Below are 24,569 nucleotides of genomic sequence, written 5' to 3' on the forward strand. Positions count from 1 at the left end.
ATCTCTCAACCACCTTAAACACTGTCCATCAGAGGAAATGGACCGCCAGAGGACCACCGCTGAGCAGATACCTGTGTGATGGACCATTCTCAGCACTGCAGTCACGCTGGCACAGTAGTGGCATTGATACAAGCACAAAACAATCCACAACCCAAATATATCCAGCAGTGCTGGGGTCAAACGCAGACACTGACCAAGGGTTAGATGATAATTCGTGCAAATTGTTCATGGAAAATTGAGATATGATTAGGAGGGTCACTACTCATTTATTTATTTTGTTGAAAGTATACCAGAATGGTTTACAAAGGTGTGTATCAGGCCTGGGATCCTTCTGGGCAACACCAAAAAACAAACAAACAAACAAACAAACAAACAAACAAAACCCACACAAGCAGAAGGTTTGGCGGTCAGATATGAAGCTTGTGGGATAAACAGACCATTTTTGTCCCATGAGCTACACAGTGTACTTACAGCATCCTTAGTAACTGCCTGGGCAGTGTAGCAGTAATTTACTTTATGCCTCTAGTTTGCTTAGTAATCCATCTGGGTTAGGCCATGCCCACTTCATGTTAAACATATAACAAAGATACTAAGCATATATGTTAAACATATAACAAAGATAAACATACGAAACAGAAGATACAGACAGTGGCATTGTGTGTTATTGTAGAGAGCAACTTGCATGACAAGGCATTAAATGACTAATCAAAAAAAATTAATCAAAGACATGCAGTGAGGATAAAATACCTTTCTTTATTATGTTATTATTTAATCCAGCCTTCGTAATATACACATTTTGAAAACCCTAAAACATATCAAAAAGAAGCAGACATGATTAAGCATTACACATTCAGTTATCCACAGATGTATGCATTCAGAATGCTGGACCTTGATGATGAAACTTTAAGAACTGCAGCAGTCTTTGCTTTGCTCCGATACTGAGAATTCACAGAGAAGTAAATATGATCCATAACTCCGCTCTCCTCACAGTCACATAGTCCTAACAAAACATTAGCACCGGAACACCGAAGAGGAGAAGGGCATTCCTCAGACTGATTCTGTCCAACTCTGCCATGAGGCCACATGCTCTGCTCTCAAACCTTTAATACAAGTCTTTCAAAATGATATAAACAAAATATTCTTTTACGTTTTCTAAGGGAAACGAGAAGAGCGTTTTGTCATTGTGTGTTGCAGGCATGTGCATGTTAATGATATTCAACCTACTCTATACAACAGTGCTCAATACAACAGTAATCCTGCAGACAGTGCTAGATTTCTATTACACTGACTTGTTGATGCAACAGCATACTCCATGTTTTGTAGCTAATCCAGTATTGCTTTATGGTTTTTACACACGAAAAGGTACATTTTCTTTCCTGTGACAAACAAGCAACCACACCATAACCATACAGCTCAATGTCTTGTTGAACAGTTTCAGTGTTGAGTGGTGACTTATGGCCGATGAACATGCCAAGCCATTCAGAAACACAGTTTTTTAGCAATATAGTTTGCTTATGGAATCATTTCAATGACCAATCTGTATTTCTTCCCCTAGTAACTTGAACAGTGTTGGTCAAAATCTTGGATTATTAAGCCAGACGTGCATGCTTCTGTAACAAAATGCCTTAAAGGAAAACGCCACCCTGAATCACATTAAATATCTTTATACTGAAATATTTGTGATGTGTTTAGTGATTCGGGTGCTAATCTGTTGACTGGTGCTGTATTTTCGTTATGCTTATGAGAGGTCAGTGGTTGCATTTTCCAGCGACATTTCATGTCATCTTAATATGACATAGAATTAGTGGAGACAACAAAAGTTAGACTCAAAGTCCCAGAATGCAATACAACATAGCTGCGTTCCGAGTTATGGCAGAGACTCGGCTTCTCCAGTTAGACGCCATTGACGGCGGTATTAGCATGAAAGGTGCAGCTTCAGAAGCGGATCTGTTTAAACAGAGTGTACAGATGAGGAATTGAGAGAGCTGGACGGTCTAAAGAACTAAAGTGCTGCTGCACTGCTCTTTTTTAGGTAGAGGTATCACTATTGGCAGGTCATTGAATGGCATTGTGGGTAACGTAAGCAACCTGTAAACAAAGTGAAAATAGACCAAGTCAACTCAGAATTTCAGTATAAAATCAGTCTCGGAAGCCACTGAAGATCAAATGTTGATTATACAGATTAATATTGCAAACTGTTCCGGGTGGATTTTCCCTTTAATAACGTCCTGATGATTATGAGGAAGTAAAATATTCAAGATGTTTGGACAAAATTATAGTATGGAATGTGTATAGATATAGGGTTTCACATTTAGTTGTAGAAATAAAACGGGTTAGCAAAGCATTCGACATTGTACAGTGTCAGCCACAGAGATATACATTCTCAAATAAGAGTGAGAGACAGCATGAAAGCAAGAGATTATTCTGTTACAATAATGTCCGAAAGTTTTTTTTTGCTATGTGGAGCACAGTGGAAGCTAAATATTGCCAAATCTGTTTAAAAAAAATTCCTTACCACATTCATGTTCCTGCAAAATCTGTATTAACATGCAAAAGCAAGGCGGACATCTGTGTACACATGACCACCTCTCACATGATCAGAGGAATGTGTATTGCAAAACAGCAGTGAACTCTCAGTGTGTCACGCGTTAATGAGCCTTACAGTTAATATCTGTGCTTCAGAGGCTTCAACGTAAGGCCGTGTAAATACAGCCCGGATCTGAGCGACTTGAAACAACCACATGAAATCTGCCGTCTGGAGCACAGGATGCGAGTGAGAAACATTCATTTGGTCTCTGTACAGACTGAAGCCGAGAGGTACGGTTTGAACGATTAAAACCCTAAACCCTAAAACATTAAGTGTGACCCTCATCAGTTGGAGAGCACCCTATATACAGTGAAAAAATAAAAAGTGCTCTGCTCATATAATCAAATGTGGCATTGGGTGCTTGAGGCAATCACATATACATACATCAGATATACATTTAGAGATCACAGGACTAATCAATAGCTTGTCACCAGAAAACTGTTCCTGCAAGCATTGAAATCTGTTATAATTTTTTTTTTTTTTACCTAAATGAATAATTCTGCATTCTTTGGCTATGATTTCTCTCAGTATGATATGAGAACCCATCTCTTACATTTCCCTCCTGAGTGGGAAGAAGGAGAGTAGCTGGACTACAGCTCCATCACAGTACCCTAGATTACACAAAGAGAAAAGGTGCATACAATCCAGCTGTCTAATACAGGCTTCAACATCCACAGGAGCCGGGGGAAACAAACAAACAAACAAACAAACAAAAAATCGACAGGAACACTGGGACCAAAACAGCAGCATCACTTTAGTTAAGGTATATGCTTAACGAACACGTCTCGGCGCATTATATAGTCTCTGCTTATGCGTGTAGCTTAGCAGTCAGTGCATGCAGGTTTAGTAAGTGCGTACCACTAGGGAAAGTGTAACAGCGTAAAGACGACAGTGAGATAAAAGAACACGCAAGAACAGCTTAAAATCTCAGAACCTACATGCAGACAAAACGTAGCAGCTACTACACGTCTGAGGAAGTGAAGGACGCTGCGTGGGGTTTAGGGTGTAGCTCAGGAGAGCTGCTGTGTTTGGGGTGTAGCTGCTATGAGAGAGGAGAGAGATGCTGGACTCCTGGACCACATCGTTTCTGGTCCCAGGATTTATAAATGGCTATGAAAAACACAGGAGGTAGAAACTCTTCCTCTTGAGGTTGATCCTCTAAAATAACATTTCCTCTTCACTGTTGAAGGAATGTTAGATGAAGAGTATGTAAAAGCCTCCCTCTATTCCCTTACAGTTTATTGCGATGCTCCCAAACCGACACGTTTTACTCGGCATGCTTTCACTTCCATACATGAGAGCCGAGCATCTGATTAGTGCTGGGAGCTGAGGCTCCGCCCATGGGCTGTCCGTATCCCGTCATGCGGTTCTGGCCGTAAAAGTTCATCCCCGCCATGTGGTGAGTCATCTGAAACACAAACACACAACACTGCAATCTTGATAACGTTCTTCTACTAGCACTCGCTCCTTATTCTTTGTGGACAGTATGATTGTTTATACCACAGCGCTGTTGAGTTCTTGACTGTGATTGGTCAGAAGGTGTTGACTAATTTTCTATAGTAGCTCTGGCTGTAATTCATCTCACAGTTTTATATTAATGTGTTCATTCTAATACACATGCACAGAGACTATTACTACTAATAAATGGATTTGAAAAAAAAAAGTGTGGAAAAAAAAAACAATTTCAAAAAAATATCTACAATATTAAAAGTAACTATAAATGATTAAAAGTTTGAAGTGTCATTCTTTAATAAATTTTCATTGATAAGTAGTTATAAGAGGAATAAAATAGGCTTACTTCAGGACATGCTGTTATTGCAAAATAATCATTTTTGGGGTGGTCATGGGATTGATTATTATCCTATAACAGCACACCCTGTCATGTTTTAATCATTATATGATATCAATACTATGATAAAATACATCACAGTATGTTTTTCAAAGAGGTTCTTAAGTCTCTAATACTGACAAATCTATGGTTACTATGATTTAAAAAATTATTTTATGGTGCCTTACAAAATAGCATCACGTTAATAAATGTCACGCTGCTTATGCACGGCACTGTGTATGTCCACTAAATAAACTTATCTTAGCAAATAGCTCTCACCTGGGTGATGTTCCACTGTAGCTGCTGAGTCTGCTGCACTGTGTATGCCTGCTGTGGCAGCGCCCCAACGCCTCCCATCATGCCCCCCTGCACTCCCATCATGCCCCCCTGCACACCTGCCATATACTGAGATGGAGTGGCCACTCCTGTTGGTGCCATGACACCTGGCTGCCCCAGCATGTTCACCTGAGGGGCCATCATGGTTCCCATCATTGCTGGCTGTGTGGCCAGAGCCTGGTAGTGCCCATATACAGGTGCAGGGGCGTATCCCATTTGAGCTGCCCCCATGTACATGCCAGCTGCAAACAACACACAACATTCATCACAATAATACACCAGGGGTTTGGTGTAAAGACCTCTACATGTATTATTCTTCTTAGCAGATATGAATGAATTCATTCACACATTAGTCTAGACGCTTCTAAAAATTTCCCTGAAATGAAATTCTTCAATGAATGTTATATAAATGTCTCCTACCAGAAAGCTTCATCTATCATATCAACTTTTATATGTTTTTCTTTGTTTTTTTGTTTGTTTGTTCTTTGGTTAAACAAATAAGGCTGGAGCATAGTTTTCCACACACTTGGGTACTGTATCAAAGTATATTGATAAGAAAATATTTTATTTAAAATACTAAAAGCACCACAGGCAGTGGAACTCAAAGGTGAAGAGAGGATGACTAGCAAAATGTTTTCAAGATTAAAACTGTGAGTGTGTTTTGGCTGTAGAAGTAATTCTATCTGTAATTCTGAATCTTTTCATACCATTAGCAGCCATGTTGGTCTGAGGTGTTACACTGCTGTACAGTGACAGGATGGAGTCTTTGGACATCTTTCTGCTGCTTTCTTCATTTTTGGTGGGTGGGTCCAGGAAGAGGCTCAGGTTCTCCGGTACTGACGCTGCGGCCCGACCTTTAGCCATAGAGCTGGACACAGAACTGGAGCCAGGCTATGGCGGGACAAAAATATCATCATGCCAATGAAACTACACATTATATTCAACACACACATTTTGTTTTTGTTCTTCCATGTAGTACTAGTTACTGTGACAGTCCCAGTAATGTGCAGAAAAAAAACATCTGCCTTATAACACTGCTGTAAGGTAACAGCAGCAGATAATTCCATCTTTAGTCTCAAGTACTAGATCATGTCCCAAACTGCATACTACACACTAAATAGTATGCCTAAATAGTAATAAAACTGTTAGTATGGTAGTGTGCGGTTTGGGACACACACACACTCTTAAATCCTCCTTGGATGTGTATGGACTTGACACTACCACATTAACACACATTACAAAATACTTTTCCATGAATAGCTTGCAATAGTATTTTCCCCTAGATGTTACACGCAGCAGCTTTAAAGCTCTTTTACAGAAAACATTATACATAATAAAGACTGAATCAATGCAAGCAATGAAATACACACCTTAGTGGGCACATGGGATTTACATTTGCATAAACTTACCCATAATTAACACAGCTAATAATACATCATGAATATAATACATATAATAAGCATGGCTAACAGTTCTCTCTGGGCTCAAAATACATTTAAAGTCGATGACATCTTTGTAAACAAGCATGAAATCGTTAATTAGGTGAAATCTGTTCTTCTATATGAACTTTGCGCCAATAAAACCTACAGAACCCTTATTATGCTCTTTGGATAATCAGCAAAACATCCTCAATGTTAGAACTACGGATGCATCGATATCATTTTTCTCAAACCAAGTACGGGTATATGTTTGTTGGTACTCGTTAATACTGATACAGAAATGAGTAAACTACTTAATATTAATCACTAATAATAATAATAATAATAATAGTGATAATAATATCCTAAATCAAGGATCATCAGAGAACATTTTATTTAGCTGCCAATCCTCAATAATGGGCGACTGTCAAGAACATCACACTGGGTAAGAGCTGTTATTTTCACTCACCTTGCAATGTGTGTAAACATGTTTTTTTTTTTTTAATTTCCCCTGTAACCAGCGTTTGCTGCAGAATTGGCTGCTGCTGTTTAATGATAGCAATGAAGTTCTCCTGTTGATATTTTCACAGTTTGCAGTCTGTTTTGCTTTGATTACCACTAACGATTGTCATTAATAGTGAAAAATCCAGATTGCTGTCATTTCCTGTTCTACACAAGACTTACAGTACCATGCAAAAGTTTTAGGCACCCTATTTTTTTTAGTACAAACTTTGCTATAGATTATTTTATGACTTCTACATTATTGATTCAGTACAAAAACATTTTAGATGTCCAAACATTAGTTTTCCAGCACAAAATTAAATGTTACAGAAAAATGTCTGTATGTCAGGAAAGAAAGCAGAATATTACGTAAGAGACACTTTTCAGACAAAAAAACATAATGAAGGCTGCTGGGTTTTGCTGCAAAAATAAGAAGCGAGTGTGACAGTCAAAGTCTCCAGAAGAACTGCACACATTGTACCTGAGACTACTATATTTTTTAAAGCGAAGGATCGTCACGCCAAATATTGACTTTGTTTCATTTATTACTGTTTACTGCTCTTTACAGTATTTTTTTAAACATTTAGTTTAATTATTTTTGAAGGCATCTCTGCTCTACAGCATTTCTTTGCATGTGCCTAAGACTTTTGAACAGTACTGTATATCACATAGTATCTCCTGGTATTGGAGCATTTCTTATGACTATGAGTAAACGAGCGTGGTACCTCTATCAGTGCATCCCTAGTTAGAACACAAGTCGTTTTGAGTGAAGACATCATTTCAAAATAACCTGCAGAAAATCTCTTAACAGTCCAACCATTTTAGAGTTAAGCAGAGGTCTTACTGTGCTTCTGGCTGAATGTGAGGTGGCTGTAGGCAGGGAACTGAACAGATCCAGTGCAAGACTTTGCTCAGGACTGGCATTGCCATTCGCTACTGGAGCCGACGCGACAGGAGCGTCTGTAAAACATACAAATGTTTATGTTGTAGTAACATTGCTTTTTTCGGTATTATATATTATAATTAAGAATGTCAGAAGATTACCTAGTCCTAAAAGGTCATTTACTGACTGAGACTGCGTCTTTGGACTACTCTTATATTGCTGAGGCTCCTCCTTCTTCTGTAAGACAAAAACATATCTATTATCCTCTCTGAAATGAAACGTGATACACTGCTTATATCAACAAACATGACTAACCAGCTTCATCTTCTCGAAAACAACAGGTGGCTCTTTTGTTACTGCCTCACTCTTCTCTTTCTGGAAGAGACAAAAGACAGGTATAAATAATTAATGACTACAAGCTAGACACATGGTTTCTAGTATGAATGATGAATCCAGACTTACTCGGAATGTTTGGATGTCAATACACTTGTCCATATATTTCTTTTTTTCATACTTGTCCCGGATGAAGACCTCAGCTGATCTAAGCAAACAAGTTAAAGAAAACTGGTACTGTAAAACACCAAAGTGTGTATCAATATATACAAATGATTCCTGCTAAAGCATCATCAGAAAAGGATACTGGTCTGTCTCTGGACGCTGGAAGCACTCGGGTAAAAAGGCCTCGTACAGGCGCCGTGCCTTGGCATTCCCCATCTCCTGCATACACTAAATAAAGACAAACTCATTCACACATGGTCCCAACAGATATCACCAAGCTAATCTTAAAGCTAGTCTGCTAGTCCTTCGATTTGTAAAATACACCGATCAGCCATAACATTAAAACCACTGACAGGTGATGTGATTAACATCGATTATCTCTTTACAATTGCACCTGTCAAGGGGTGGGATATATTAGGCAGCAAGTGAACAGTCAGTTCTCAAAGTTGATGTGTTGGAATCAGGAAAAATGGGCAAGCATAAGGATCTGAGCAAGTTTGACCAGGGCCAAGTTGTGATGGAGATGCACTGACCAAGTCGTCTAGCCAAAACGGCAGGTCTTGTGGTGTGTTCTTGGTATGCAGTGGTTAGTACCTACCAAATGTGGTATAAAAAAAAAAGACAACCGGTGAACCGGGGACAGGGTCATGGGCTCCCAAGGCTCACTGATGCACATGGGGAGCGAAGACTAGTCCGTCTGGTCCGATCCCACAGAAGAGCTACTGTAGCATAAATTGCTGAAAAGGTTAATGCTGGCTATGACATAAAGCTGTCAGAACACACAGTGCATTGGAGCTTGTTGCTTATGGGGCTGCGTAGCCGCAAACTGGTCAGAGTGCCCATGCTGATCCCTGCCCACCGCTGAAAGCACCTACAATGGGCACATGAGCATCAGAACTGAACCATGGAGCAATGGAGAACGGCACCAGGATGCACTTTGGGAAGAAGACAAGCCGGCGGAGGCAGTGTGATGCATTGGGCAATGTTCTGCTGGGAAACCTTGGGTCCTGCCATTCATGTGGATGTTACTTTGACATGTACCACCTACCTAAACATTGTTTCAGACCAAGTACACCCCTTCATGGCAACAGTATTCCCTAATGGCATGGTAGTTCAGTGGTTAAGACAGTGGACTTCTGAGCGGAAGGTTGCGAGTTCAAAGGTTGAGAGTTCAAATACTTGTCCCGGATGGGCCCTTGAGCAAGGCCCTTAACCTCAACTGCTCAGTTGTATAAATCGTAAGTTTAAACGTAAGTTGCCCTGGATAAGGGCGTCTGTCAGATGCTGTAAATGTAATGGCAGTGGCATTCTTTCAGATAATGTGCCACACTGAACATGACAAAGACTTAAAGGTGTTGACTTGTTGACGTCCAAATTCCCCAGATCTCAATTCAATGGAGCATGTTTGTGGGATGTGACAAACAAGTCTGATCCATGGAGGCCCCACCTCGCAAACCTACAGGACTTAAACGATCTGTTACCACAGCACACCTTCAGAGGGCTTGTGGAGTCCAGGCTTCAATGGATCAGAGCTGTTTTGGTGGCATAAAGGGGACCTACACAATATTAGGCAGGTGGTTTTAATGTTATGGCTAATTAGCATATAACTTCAGACAAATTAAGACTCTTTATAACTTAATATGCCCATGGAGTGTATGACAAAATGTGCTGACACTATTAAAACAATACATATCCAATTAAAACCAAACACACTGGGACAGTATACAGACCAGAATTTGCTCCTGTGTCCATTGGTCCAGGTTGACAGATTTGACCCTGGATATGTGAACGCCGAGATTCCGGTGGATTCCTGCACAGCGGATACAGATGAAGATTCCCAAATTCCAGGATGCCCATCTGGGGCCTGAGAAAGGGGAGTGGGAGAGGGAGTGGACGAGAAAGAAACAGAAATAATAGGATGAATACTCGGTTCCCACTCATATGTGACACTTTGGCGCTACGCCCAGGTATATTGATGAGAGCTCAAGTATATTTATCCCATTAAAATAATTATTTATTAATGTATTCTGAGAAATCAATTGGACTTGTCACATGAACCTAGCTCAAGGTCAGGGAGAGGGGCAGACTGAAGGTAGCAAACTATTGAGACAGAAGCCAGAGCTGGTAAAACATTCTCATTTCTTATTAATGCTTAAACATATAATTTAGGAGTTTGGGTGCAAACCAGTCACTTCTAATTGTAAGGAAACAGATTAACTGTACCACATTAGCAGTTTGCTTGTGCAAGTTTGTATTTTTTTGATGCTAGTACACATTTATTGAAATATATAATATTTGAAGTGGCAGAATGTCAACTGTAAATACTCAATATTCAAATCTATATGAATTTTTCACTGCCACTGATCTGTAGTGACATCCTGAATCTTCTTTAGCCGCTATTTTTAAATGAGATCTTAACTTCAGTGTTTAGTTGAGAAGAACCTCAGGTTTGCTTTCTTCTCTTTATCAGGAGCTGAAAATGTGATCTAAAAAGTGACTGATGAATAATCCATTTTGCTTCTCTCAAAAATTTTTACTCTTGCATGAAAGGTATGAAAAAAATGTTTATAGTGCACTGACTCTAGTCTTTTAAACCATCGCAGCTTCTGTGGCTGATGAGATGGCATGCTTATTTATTTAAGAGCTCATTAATAGAAGTTATCTGAAGCATTCATATTTCCTCCTTGGAGTTAAGTAAATGCAAAGAGTTATGACAGACAACAGCTCAAAAGCACCATGCATTCAGCCTTATAATGTATTGGCAGACACAGAATTAGGAATGAGAAAGCACAGTAAGCGAGAGAGTGACTCATTCCATACAACACGCAAACTGACTAACTTCACAGGCCCTCACTCTAAAGGAGCCTGCAGGGTTGTGATGAATACGATGAATCTGTCTGCTAAGAGCTTACAGGGAACACCAGGTGCTTGTGGGAAGAATAATGATCAGCTTCTCTTACTCCTTTTTTTTTGCCCTCCTAAAATAAATTATGTAACTGTCCTTTTCTATGCCACAAAAAAAGGCTTCAAAGAGAACGCTGGAGCTTATCAGCTAAGCTCCTCAGAAAGAAGAAAAAAAAAAAAGAAGAAGCCATTAGATGGCAGCACTGTGTCACTGATTATTTAGGTGAATGGAGCATACTGCACCAGAGCGCTCTGCCTCATGATGGGTGATGTCATCAAGTCACAATGGAGTGTTGTGGCAACATTTCTCTTTGTCGGTCTCTGTGGGTTGCAGCAAGCATGTTGGAAACACAAACTGAACAACATGCTGCCATTGTGCCTCAGGTGTTCCACAAAATTGGGCAACAGAAGCTTCTGGAAAGTTGGTTTGGTAACAAAGAGGATGTTATTAGTAAGCTTCAAATGATATCCAGAGCTCTGATTTTGGCATCCGTAAAAATGAAACGAGAAAATGAAATGAATATTATGGATGATTTTTGGATGAATTAATATAAAGCTGATTCAAATGCAAAAATGGCTCACAGGAGTTTGGCAGAAATTTTTAAAGCAGTTAAGAAAACTGAACATCACATATTACGGCATAAATGTAAGACATGCCTCATAGCTGTGTTATCGGTCCCCGGGGTCCAATAATGACTCTCTCCAGGTTTTTGTGTTTACTCTATAGCGGTGAGCGTAGCAGCTCCTTACAGTGGAAGCAATCAGCAAAACGTCTTTGACAGGAAACAAGGACGTGATCCTGCGTGTGTTGGCTTTATTGTCATGTAAGATCTCAGATTACACTGGTAATGGGAAAAGATAAAGACTCATGGAAAGGGCACGTCAAACAAAGGACAAAGACCGCCGGCAAGGTCCATCATTACAGGCTGGTATGGAACTTTGGTATGGATTTGTGGCCTGTGATAGGCTTGGTGTTGTCCAATCACGCCGTCTATCAACCACTGATTGACAGTAGTGTTGCCAGTGGGAACACAGTACAGTAGCCTTTCCTGTACTTGATAGAAGAGACATTGCCGTTTTACTCTGCTGTGAATAAAATAACATTTGGGGAAAAAAAAAACCAGAGAAACCACTGCATGTGTGACTGACGTGAAGCAAACAACTGCTTGTCGAGAATACATCTGCCTGCTTCAAGCTGAAATGTTCAAGATACATAAATATTTTGCTGAAATAATACTTATTTATGTGTTTGTTATTACACTGTGGGTTTACAATAACACTTACTGGCCAAGTACTAGCTGTAGCATTGTTGTTGCTGTGGTTACTACACAACAGATGCAAATGATTTCTCAGCTACTCTATAAAAAGCTGTGCTGAGTTGGCTTTTAATATATGAAGTGGAGAGAGACAGGTGGAGCGGAGAGATCTGTCATCTGCTGTGTGAACAGCCCTTAAATCTGCGGACACGTTTGCTGGCTTTTAGGTCCTCCAACTTAATAGCCATCGAGACAGATGGAATCCATCAGCGAGTCCCGATACCATCGTCAATCAGCTCAAGCTAGTCTGAGGTAATCAGATTGTGAGGCATTAACAAAGAAAATTGGCTGGACGTTAGTGGCATGTGAGCCAGAGTCAGTATGATTGTGCGTCTTTGTGAAGGATTACTTTGCCAGAGAAGAGATGCGTGACCGTACATGTGAGCCTCAGATTTACTCCCACGTGGAGTCCGGCAGATTTTAGTCTGACTCACATACTGGCAGAAGCATAACCCAGCATTGTATTGTACTGAATACTGGAACAGGAAGCAACATGTTATCCTAATTATTGATAAATGGACCGTAATCCAACACCACAGACACAGAATACAGATTTATTTTACCAATCATTACCGCAACATTGGCTTTTACATTAGTGATTCTGTGGAAGGCTGCAATATGCAAAAAAATTGCTGTGATCAGCCTAAACAATCTGTTGTTAATGTTACTGTCTCGCCCTCCATGAATGCTACCCATCTGACCGGACATGTGATCGATGATTTGTAGTGTAGACCAATAACGCATACAATTTGCAGACTTGTCCAGACATAGTGATGGTCAGTCTTAAGCACCAGCTTAAATTTTTATGGTCAATCCAGAAAGAGACATGTCTAGCTGACTCTGCAATTCTCCAAACCATTGCTCGCGTTGCGCACGATGACGAGAAACCTTTCTGCTTGTTTGCAAGTGTGTCTGTCCCTTTGCAAACATGGCAGTACGCTGGGCTCGCAGGGACCAGACGCATAATTAGGGGCATGGAGGGCCAGTCGGTAACAACAACTACAGGCTGAACTGATCGGCTTTCCTCCATCGCACAAGGTAACACAGGCAATTCCTCTCCATGTTAACTGTTATGTTGTATTTGTGTTAAAATGTTTCATTTTTATGAATTATGAAACTTTATGTGCTTGGCTCAATTTCTCTAAAATCATGTTTATTTTAAAATAAAATTAAAAAAAAAACTCATTATATTTCTTCTCATTCTCATACTATCTCTACACCCACTCTGCCATCACCTTAAATATTTCATATTTCGTTAATTACTGAAGTTAAAAAAAAAAAAAAAAAGTTTTTGGCCTTTCCTTTTCTGGAAAAAAAAAAAAGAAGCATAACTACACTGTGAAAAGGGAATGTATAAAATGCAATTTGGAACACCAGAAATTAAAAGCATGTTGGTGACGTTTCTCTCGGATGTGCTACAGTGTCATCCACAGCTGAGGAAAATCAGACAACTGTAGGTACATCCTGGACCAAAGTGTTTGTCTCTGTTCACAAACTGAACAACCTGCACCTATATCCTGTGATTTTGGCCATACCACCCACTATTAGTTTATATCAACTCACCTACTTATCACTAAAAACATGTTGTAAATATTAGTGAACAATTTGTTGAGATGGAATAGACTGTGATGAAACATCCACTGTGCTGTGTGCCATCGTTTTCCTTGAAATTTATATTAAATAGCATTTAAGAAAATACCCAAAGCCCTCTTACTAGCTGCAGTAGGCTGCCTTCAGTCATGAAGATTTTCTGAGAATTGTGAACACTTCCCTTTTTTTTGCCCTAACAGTCATTGTTTATGTTCTCTGGATAAATTCATATAAGGTTATAAAGTTGCAGCAATTCAAGTTTCATGGTCTAAGGGGCGCTCGAAGCATGAAATTGGAGTTTTACCTGAGAGTTTCACAGATACCTGATCAATGCTAATTCAACACAAAGATGCTACAAACCTACAGAATCGAACAAGATGATGAAAGAGGAGAAAGGCATGGTGGAGAGGTAAAAAGAAAGAAAGAAAAAAGTACACTACACCACATGGACTTTAGCCATTTTGTATCCTTCACCTGCTGTGATTTGTAGAGAGAATGTGTACTGAACAAACAGTGACCAACACAAACACACTCCCACACCAAAACACACATACACACACAGAACAGTGTTTACAGTCCTCTTACAGAGTGACTCACTCATAACAAGCACAGAAAAAATAGACACGTGATCTAAGAGTCCAGGTCCCCATGAGGCTTCAGAAACACACACACACACACACTTCCTTTCATGTAAATAGAATTAACCCACATCCCATCAGGCTCAGGGTTAACAGACAGCCACAGACACAGCCATGAGAGTGAAAACCCAAATTCTGCACTTCAGATAAGAGACAGCATTGAGTCATGAACTGAAGACCCATTTTTCTCTAACTAGGTTCAACAAACTTCGTATTTTGGCCACCATTTTGCTTTGCTTTTCTTTTCTCACTGCCAAATGGTTTGTTCAATCTACAGATACTCAAAGGACAGAAGATGAGACTATCATGCATCACTAAAGCATAAAGACTTCATACTTTATTCAGCATGAAAAGCATAAATAAGTTAAGGATGCATCTCAATTATGTAAACATAAGCTGCCTATTTACAATCCAGCTAAGCATACTAGAGCTAAACGACTGCAACTCCACGATACTAATGATACAACAGTAGCATAGCAATATCTGTAGTGAATTTCAAGTCTCTAGTTCAATACCAACATGTGTTTTTATTTTATATCGCTTATCAAAACCTAATAACACTAACATGATACAATTATTTTTATTATTTAAAAAAAGGACAAATCTGTTTTTTTTTTTTTTTAAATCACCACACCATATAATCAAATCAGATGGTAACATATGTTCCTAACAGTGTTAATTATTTTAATGAAACGCAATATAGCTAATAAAACGTAGTGAAGGATGATGTAACCTTGCTTGAATTTAGAGAAAATGTGTAGCAGATTTTCATAACTCACACTGAGACTCTATTGTGAGCCTCAAGTGTGAGGCTTCCAGTGTGTACTTGGAATTAGATTAGCACCAATTTTTTATTCCTACAATTTAGAGATGCCAGTCAGCCTACAACGCATGTCTTTGGACTGGAGGAGGAAACCAGAGTACCCAGAGAGAACCCCCGAAGCATGGGGAGAACCTGCAGACTCCGTGCACACAGGGCGGAGATGGGAATCAAACCCCCAAGCCCGGAGGTGCAAGGCAAACATGCTAACCACTAAGCCAAACACTAATCCAATGCTGTATTCTGCCCATAGATGAGTAAACACCAGTGTGCAAATTTTGGGCCATATTCAGAGATCAGGAAACTTTCATCCAAAAGTTATGTCGATATTTACACAGGCAAAGTTACACATATTCAGAATTGGGTTACGCACCTGCTTAGGTCAATTTTCTGGGCTCTCCATTTAAACTATGCAAATCTTCCGTGTGTGGTTCATAGAAGTGAACTTGTGCGATATTGCTTAAATAAATTGCTATATTGACGTGTCGAATGAATAAATACTACCAATGTTTTGGTTAATTTGGTGTATTCTTCTAAAGAGAAAACAATCCCACAGATTGCAGGATAATCTCACCAAGTACTCATCTGCTATATTTTCCACTAACTTTAAGTGTTGGTCACAATTTTACCCAATCATTTTTACCCATACGACAATCAGTCCACAATATATACAATGTCCCTGATTAAGCTGCTGTCTCCTCCGATGTCCTTTAAAGGAAATATATTATAAGTTAATAGTGTTATATTTATGCACCTAATATTGGGCTCAGATGGGATTTTGTTGGTGTTTTGAGCATATTTACAGCCCAGAACATACATTTCTGCATGACATGTTGTATTTATATCAAACTGTCAGCCACAATCACGCAAGACAGTCCAAGTTCAGAATTGTGCATAACTGACACATATCTGTTTTACTTAAACTCCACTTCGGCTTCATAACTCACTTAAATACTGAAAGGCGCATAATTCCGGAGTTTGAATATCAATGTGCACAATTTCATTAATGCTCGTTTACTCTGATTATGACCCTCTGACAAGTAAAACTTAATTCAAGTAATGGAAAAAAATTATAATTATTTTTACAGCAAGCAGTATAAAAGGCTAATCCAACACGGGCATACAGATGTTTCATTATTATCCAGTGCTATAAAAAGGGTGGTACCAGAACACATTATGTAGTGACACACAGATAGGATAATCACTTAGCCGTGAGTTCATAGCTGCCAGATTGAAAGTATTGTTTAAATTCACTGGAAAACATGAACTGTAATTCTTACAGATTACAACTACTAAATCAAGGTTGTTTTTTTATGGATCAATGTCATTAAAAATTGGGGTTTTGTTTAAGCTGGCAATATCAAACACTTTTCTTAACACGTATCTGCAGAATATAATACCATTATCACTGTAATGCTTATTACAATTACAGTGATTTATTAAAGGCTTACTGACAATTTTCAAAAATGGTCAGGCAATGCCTATGTGCATTTAAAGTGTCTATAGTGGACGACAGGCCACTGTCCACACATCATTCTCATTACGCCCTTGACTCGTCCGCTACTAATCCTGATGGTTCTTTCGCCACTGTGGATTGAGGTCTCCATGACAACAGGAGAATGCAAATGAGCTGTGCTAGGTGTTTACAGCAGGAAATGTCAACTGAGAAACCACTTCCTTGTGTGCGTTTTTTCCTAATCACTGTTTCACTTCCATCTTTCGAAAACGCACACAGCCTCAAAGCTGAGGAGACATGAAAGAGGAAATGCATGCATTAGAAATTAAAAAAAGAACACAAGAGCTGAGACAGGAAAAGGGTAGCAAATACAACTTCTCACATACCTACAAACACCGTAAGGCCAAAGGTATGTGGACACCTGAGCATACCCATATGTAGGTCTTCCCCAAACTGCTGTCTTTGTATGAGCATTATAATTTCCCTTCACTGGAACTAAGAGGCCCAAACCTGTTCCAGCATGACAATGCCCCTGTGCACAAAGCAAGCTCCATGAAGACATCATGTGCCAAGGTTGGAGTGGAAGAACTCGAGTGTCCTGCACAGAGCCCTGACCTCAAGCCCACTGAACACCTTTGGGATGAACTGGAACGCCGACTGCACCCCAGACCTCCTCACCAACATCAGTGCCTGATCTCACTAATGCTCTTGTGGCTGAATGATCACAAATCCCCACAGCCACGCTCCACAATCTAATGGAAAGCCTTTGCAGAAGAGAGGAGGTTATTATAACAGCAAATGGGGACTAAATCTTGAATGGGATGCTGGGTGTGATGGTCAGGTGTCCACAAACTTTTGGCCATTGGTGTATTGACAGTGTGCACTTGTATGACAATGCTCTTGTGTGAGTAGGGTTTTAATGATTTTCCACCAGACGGAGCACAGCAGCTTGGCTCAGCAAATTATCTACTATCACAATGCATAATGCCGCTCTTTCCACCCCCAAGGTGTAAGCTGTCTCATATTTAAGACCCTGTGCTCAATTTGGTCTCTCTTCTTCCCCATGTGAGGCCAAGCCGAGACGTGGCTGGAAAAGCCACGTCAGCCAAAGCGGAGTGTCTACAAAACGTTCTCACTTTCGAGTATTAAGAGCAGAAGAACATGGGAGGTACCATGAGCCAGATTTATGTTATTTGTCAACAACTATTTGGCCTTCATAGAAGCAAGGCTCTCATAACATGTATATATAACATCTCCAAGCCTACTTTGTTTAGCATTATTTTCTCAATGCTTAGGGTCAAGTAGTTAGATTTAGGCAGGGAAGGTTGTTTTTTTTTGTACTTCGTAATAAATCACTGGAATTTTTCTAATAAATCACTGGAAAACATTTCTCTCCAGTTGATAGAGGAAGCAAATAGATAAAACTCATTACCAGCATTTGTGGTTCTGCATTTTGGGTCTGGCAGTTGGATTGACTACACTTCACTTAATAAAATCACTAAAAGACCTGAGGAAAAAAATTAGAGCAATTTGTTTTACCTTACCAATTAGCAATGACACGAGAGGACACCAACGCCAAGACTAATTTCCTTCTTATACACAAATTATGTTGTTTTGCTTCTGTGTAAAAGTCTGGCCTACAGGAAAGAAACGGTGAATGACATCTCACACTGCAGCACCTTGCATTTCACACACACACACACACACACACACGACACGTCTTGCTAATGAGGTTAGGAATGAGGAGGAGCTGGAGTAACAGCACCCGACCAGAGGTGTGAGAAATAGTAAGACTGCAAAGCTTGGGGCAAACCCTGAAAGGTGATTCAGAAAAAGAACCAAAAAATATTACTCTGCCTCTGCAGGACCACAGCTGGGAACATCTGGATTTGGTGCCAATCCTGAGGTAATGAACAGGGGATCTTTTGAAAACAGATGCTGACTTCCAGACTTAAGATATGAAAATTTTAATTCTTCCATAATACATATGCAGAAATTCATTCAAATGCCAGAAGTGCTACATCCACTTACCTTTCTTGTTTTTTTTTTTTTTTTTAAACTTTATGGTTGAGTTGAAACTGTTTGAGAAATTACAAATCAGCTAAAGCTTGTGCACATCTGGACTTACAGATGTACAAGCTGTGAACTGTGAAAGAAGTCTTTCAAGCAAGCTACACACACTCTCCTCCACCCACGGTCCCACAGACTAGTAGGATTAATATTAAACTTAGTTCCATAAACTGAAAAGACATTATGATATAATTAACTACATATTTATGTCAAGAGGAAGACAGAGAGAGAAAGAACCACTGATCAGTTCTATTATACATTGTATGCAGTCTAACGTATCAAGCGTAATGTTTAAGTGTCTAATCTAATGAAAACTTTTGGTCTGGTCTGAACTTTCTACAAATGTTAGCATTAAAACACAAAAAACAGGTATAAAAGGCATGGATTTTGCAAATATTATATATGGCATAAATATATATATGCCAGTTTTTCCCCTCACTCTTCTCTCTGCTGCTCCAAGGCCTCCAGTTTTTTTTCAGGATTATTGCATTACTGAGTGCTGAAATGCACCACTTCAAATGAGTACAACACTCTAATAATACTCACGTTTACACACTAAGATTTGTCAATTCATTCCAATTACAGAAATCACACATCTGTTCACATGCACGTCAAAATGTATGTGTCTGTAAAGGAATTGAACTTCGTGACAATGTTACTGTAACAGCGAGAAGCATGACACGTAACTGACCTTATACCACAGTGCAGATGAATTCTCGAATCAGAAGAGGCGGGTTAATATTCTCTAACTGCGGCTCTGACAGTAGTTTCGGCTGTAACATAACTAAGTGTTAAAAAGCATGAAGCATAGTGCATTTATTATTTAAAATGTATAATAATTGACAAATTGCTGTTTTAGAAAAAGAATAAAAACACTCAACACAAAGGATGTGTTGTACTAGGAAAAGAATCCACTTCAGGGTGGTCACAGTAACTCCGCATCACACCAACCCTGTCGTGGATTATTTTCCTATAACTGCACACTCCATCATGTGTTACTCCTTTCAACACGGATTCAACAGACTCGTCTATGTCTCACCAAAAACATTCTCCTAATGAAGCAATCGTGTCCTGCATCATTTTACTGCAATATGTTACTTGGATAGTGACAGTAATGATGCTCAAATCTCTTAAAATGTATATATATATAAGTCATGACAGATACGCAAATGCAGAAACAGTACACAAAGATTAAAACCGTCAAAGTTTACAGGCGATTTCTTCTATCTCACTAATTATGAAACAGATTCTTTACTTTGTTCAATCAGACACAATTTCCTTTGCTTGACTCTATTAAATTTAGGTGTATATACGAAGCTTTGTATATTCTGAATGATTAGTATGATTACGAACATATTACTAGGCTAGTGCATGACAGATGACTGAACTCAGATACTCCGAGTCCTGATGTATTACAGCCAAATAATTCTCTCTCCTCAGTTGCACAATGAAACTACATGGAACGAACGGCAATACAGCTGAGACGCGTCAAAACTGTTTTCCTGACTGCAGCTGGCTGTGCTACTGTCCTCAGTGTAGTATTGCTGAAGGATGTATACGCCTGGAACATTGTGTACAGAAGTGCTCGTGTCCTCAGTGGCTACTTTTGTACAGACAGTGTTCTAGATCAGACTCAGCATGGGGCACAGCTCTGCTCGCAGATCAACAGAGGACTTTACTCGGCCCGGCCTGAGCAGATTACATCAGACTGACGACGAAAGCTCCTGAGTGTAAGAGAAAAAACAGAGCTGTTACAGAACAATGTTTCTCAACCATAAATAAACAGGATGCGGGCATGTGACAGGGGAAGCCACAATGTAGCAATGGAGAAAAAAAAAAAAAACCCTAGTGACTATGTACAGTGCCTTGCATAAATATTCACCCCCCACTTGAGCTTTCCCGTATTTCATAGTGTTACATCCTGGAACTGAATGGACTTAATTTGGATTATATGTCATGAATCTCCACAATATTGAAAGGGGGGGGGTGAATAATTATGCAATTACAACTTTTAAATATATATATATATATATATATATATATATATATATATATTTAAAAGTTGTAATTGCATAATAATTATATATATATATATATATATATATATATATATAGTTTTTTTTTACTTTTGAGTGTTTGAGATACGCCACACACCCGCTGAACCTAAACAAACTTAGTGAAATAGCTATATATGGAGAACAGCTAAGAGTTTAACAAGAGCTTTTTCACTGCTGCCTTTATCCACACCTATCTACCTTAACAACGAAGACACACAAGACGCTGTGTGTTTTTAGAGCTGTACTGTACGTGTTTGAGCCGAGGACAACCTTCTCCAGTGCCGATGGTGACGGAGAGCCGCAGCGTTGTCACAGAGAAACGTCTCACGTGTCTGAATAGTAAAGATAAATATTACTCTCCCTGATAAAATGATATTACTTCCTCTTACTGATGTATATGCCATCAGGGCTTCTCCAGACAAAATTCTTAATTAGTCTGAGGTAGCATGACTATATGAACAGAAATGAATAAACTCTATTTATTTCAACCAAGAGAGAGTTGGGAGAGGGAACTGTGTGCGGAAAGACGCGCACCATCCGTGCGTCCGAAGTCGTGAACTGTGACAGCAGCGACCGCGTTCAGGCTCAGCAACGACCGCGTTCAGGCTCAGCAACGACCGCGTTCAGGCTCAGCAACGACCGCGTTCAGGCTCAGCAACGACTGCGTTCAGGCTCAGCAACGACTGCTCGACCGTTGACACAGTACGTACTAATCAGTATATGTGTGTAGTATGAATACAATCCAGACACACTGCATCTGCCATGTTGGCATTGTCATGTGACCTTAGAACTTAGAGTCTGCCAGATTAGACCACCTGCACTGCAACTGTTTTTTCTTGTTTAAACCTTCAACAAGATAACAATTTAATCAGGTTTTGTTCAACAAGTACAGTTTAACCACAAGGAATAACCTTTAAGACCTATAACACTTACACCTAAAGAGAGACCACGTGCTGCCTTCTGCCATTTTTGATTCTGACAGCTCTTCGCTAGTCCCATTGCCTTATGGGATAGCGCCTCTATACTGCAGAATCTCGGCGGAAGCAGTAGGTCATCCAGGTATTTCTCGCCTACTGATTTATGAATACTGAGAATTCAGACATACCACTCCTTTGGCGTACTGTTCAGTAGGGTAGTAATGCTATTCGGAAGCAGCTCATGTTTGCTCCTGATGAGCTGCTACTGAAGACCGAGACCCGCCCACTGGGGTGGGACATGTGTTCTACAGAGCGTCTCATTGGACGAACACAAGATTAGTACAAAATGAGTCATCAAAAAACGTAACTATTACAATAAACAATAAAACAATAAAAATTAAAATGACAATATTTCCAAAACTTTGTAGTAACAGCTCTGAAACATTTTTTTATATATCATGCACACTTTAAGGCTAAAGGAACATCTTTACAGAAAAGACTCAGCTGCTGCATAATAACTTCAAGGTTCTTCAGTCACTCAAGTTCAACCCAAAGTTCTACATGTTTAAATGTGATTATGTGATTATAGTGTGTGTGTGTGTGATGAAGGTGGATAGTGTGTGTGTGTGAGATGGAGAGTGTGTGTGTGAGATGGAGAGTGTGTGTGTGTGTGTGTGATGGAGGTGGAGAGTGTGTGTGTGATGGAGGTGGAGAGTGTGTGTGTGTGTGTGTGTGTGTGTGTGTGTGATGGAGGTGGAGAGTGTGTGTGTGTTGGAAGTGCAGAGTGTGTGTGTGTGTGTGTGTGTGTGTGTGTGTGAGTGATGAAGGTGGAGTGTGTGTGAGTGTGTTGGAAGTGCAGTGTGTGTGAGTGATGAAGGTGCAGTGCATGTGTTGAAAGTGCAGAGTGTGTGTGGGTGTGTGTGTGTGTGTGTGTGTGAGAGAGAGAGAGAGAGAGAGTGATGAAGGTGGAGAGTGTGTGAGTGATGGAGGTGCAGAGTGTGTGTGTGTGTGTGTGTGTGTGTGTGGAGCAGCTTCACCTTTAGCTCTACAGTCAGCGCAGAACTTGTTTTCCTCCAGCGCGAGCAGTGATGACAGCAGCGCCTGATAACGGTCAACATCTTTCACTGATTTCCCCGTCATTCTGCACCTTCACGCGCCTCTTCTCCTCTTCACAACGCGGCACTCTCGGTGTCTCCGGACCCAAACACCCGAACCGGACCCAAACACCCGAACCGGACCCAAACACCCGAACCGGACCCAGATACCCGAACCGGACTCCTGCTGAGAGAAACAGCGCGCGGTGAAAACGCCAACACGGCGCTAAACGAGCTAAAGCTACAGCTTTATATCCGATTTAAACCTGACCGGCTAAGAACGTTAGCTGTGAGAGCCGCCTAGCTTCCCAACTTCTTCTCAGTCAGTCGAACAATTCTTCCCAAATTCCCAATTTCAATATCAATACGACTTTTTCCTCTTTTTATCGCTACATTTATATTATATATATTCAATTATCAGTTTCCAAGCGCACCGACAGCTACTCACTTCAGCGGTCTCCTCCTCTACCCGTATTCCGACAAACCCCGCCTTCTGAGATAAGACTGCCTATTAATATACACTCCGGCGTCCTCCGCTGATTGACAGCTAACCAGCCAATCGTAGCGCAGGATACAAAAACTACTATCCAATCCTAACACAGGAGGATGGATTTGTCGGAATACGGGTAGGGAGAAAAATAACGCCTCACTTCGCGCTAGTACCGGTCTCCTGCTTCCGGTTTCACTGTGGTCAGGAGCTGCCCTTTACATTTCACACACTTTGGTTATCATGCACTGTTTGTCTTCTTTGTTTTTTTGTCCTGGCAAATTAAAAACACAAATAATACTAAAAGGTTTCGGTCATTATACAAGACACGGTCATTAATGTGTGAAGCTTAATAAAGTAATTAAATAACTGCCTTATTTGTTTCAGTTAAAAAAAAAAAACATGGGAAGTGGCGCCACCTGGTGGAATGTTACAGTGCAGCTTAATATTAAAGGAGCAATTTAAATGTAATTTACACCAATTTTCCAGCTCAAATGCTGTCAAGCCCAATTTCATTCCTTTAGGTTCAGTAACTGCTTTATCCTGGTCAAGATGTTTTGCACACTACATTCCTCCAAAAGCTGATAAACATATTTTTCATATAACATCTATACTTGTCTACTAGATTACTTTCTGTTTTATTTTTCTATTTTATTCATTATATTCTACTTTTGTTATATTCTGTTTTATTATGTATCACTGTTGCACTGTGGGACGAAGCACTAAGGAAAAACATTTCACTACATTAATACATCGCATGTATGTAATGACAAATAAAGAACCTTGAACCTTGAACCCTTGAACACTGGGCAATACACCCTGAATGGGCTGGCAGTCTATCACAGGGCACCATGTACACACATTCACACACTCATTCACACACTCACACCTCGGGGCAGTTTAGTGTAAAACCCAGGAGGAAACGGGGAGAACATGTGAAACTCCACACAGACAGTCAAGTATTAAATGACTCCAGAATTAAAAGCAAGTGTTTATATTTGTATAGAAGTGTATTTAATATAAAAAAAACAAAGATTCAGTCAAGTATTTGGAGAGTGACAGGAATTTCATAATTTTGCTCTGTACACCACTACATTGGATTTGAAATGATGCAATCAACATGTGATTGAAGTGTAGACTTTCAGCTTTAATTCAAGGGGTTTAACAAA

General features: G+C 39.9%; 1 protein-coding gene and 1 long non-coding RNA gene across 6 annotated transcripts; both read right to left on the bottom strand.

The window, feature by feature from the left end:
* Window positions 1-733: 733 nt before the first annotated feature.
* Window positions 734-23,938, bottom strand: smap2 (small ArfGAP2). 5 transcript variants are annotated; one of them, XM_026942222.3, is made up of 11 exons: window positions 23,362-23,938; window positions 22,857-23,097; window positions 9,782-9,915; window positions 8,194-8,279; window positions 8,016-8,094; window positions 7,869-7,928; window positions 7,715-7,790; window positions 7,515-7,630; window positions 5,459-5,642; window positions 4,695-4,993; window positions 734-3,995 (listed from the first exon to the last, which is right to left on the bottom strand). In XM_026942222.3, exons 2-11 carry the CDS (start codon window positions 22,957-22,959, stop codon window positions 3,870-3,872), a joined length of 1,263 nt encoding a protein of 420 aa, XP_026798023.2. In that variant the 5' UTR covers window positions 22,960-23,097; window positions 23,362-23,938; the 3' UTR covers window positions 734-3,869. The 5 variants fall into 5 exon arrangements, with proteins under 5 accessions (XP_026798023.2, XP_026798022.2, XP_053087381.1 ...); XM_026942221.3 differs by having other exon boundaries at window positions 22,857-23,100; XM_053231406.1 differs by having other exon boundaries at window positions 23,185-23,938.
* On the bottom strand, window positions 18,808-20,845 carry LOC128317701 (uncharacterized). Its single transcript, XR_008301256.1, has 2 exons — window positions 19,885-20,845; window positions 18,808-19,618 (listed from the first exon to the last, which is right to left on the bottom strand). It is a non-coding gene; the product is annotated as an uncharacterized LOC128317701 (long non-coding RNA).
* Window positions 23,939-24,569: the final 631 nt, after the last annotated feature.

The sequence above is a fragment of the Pangasianodon hypophthalmus genome, chromosome 29 (genome assembly GCF_027358585.1).
Source record: "Pangasianodon hypophthalmus isolate fPanHyp1 chromosome 29, fPanHyp1.pri, whole genome shotgun sequence".
Lineage (NCBI taxonomy): Eukaryota > Metazoa > Chordata > Actinopteri > Siluriformes > Pangasiidae > Pangasianodon > Pangasianodon hypophthalmus.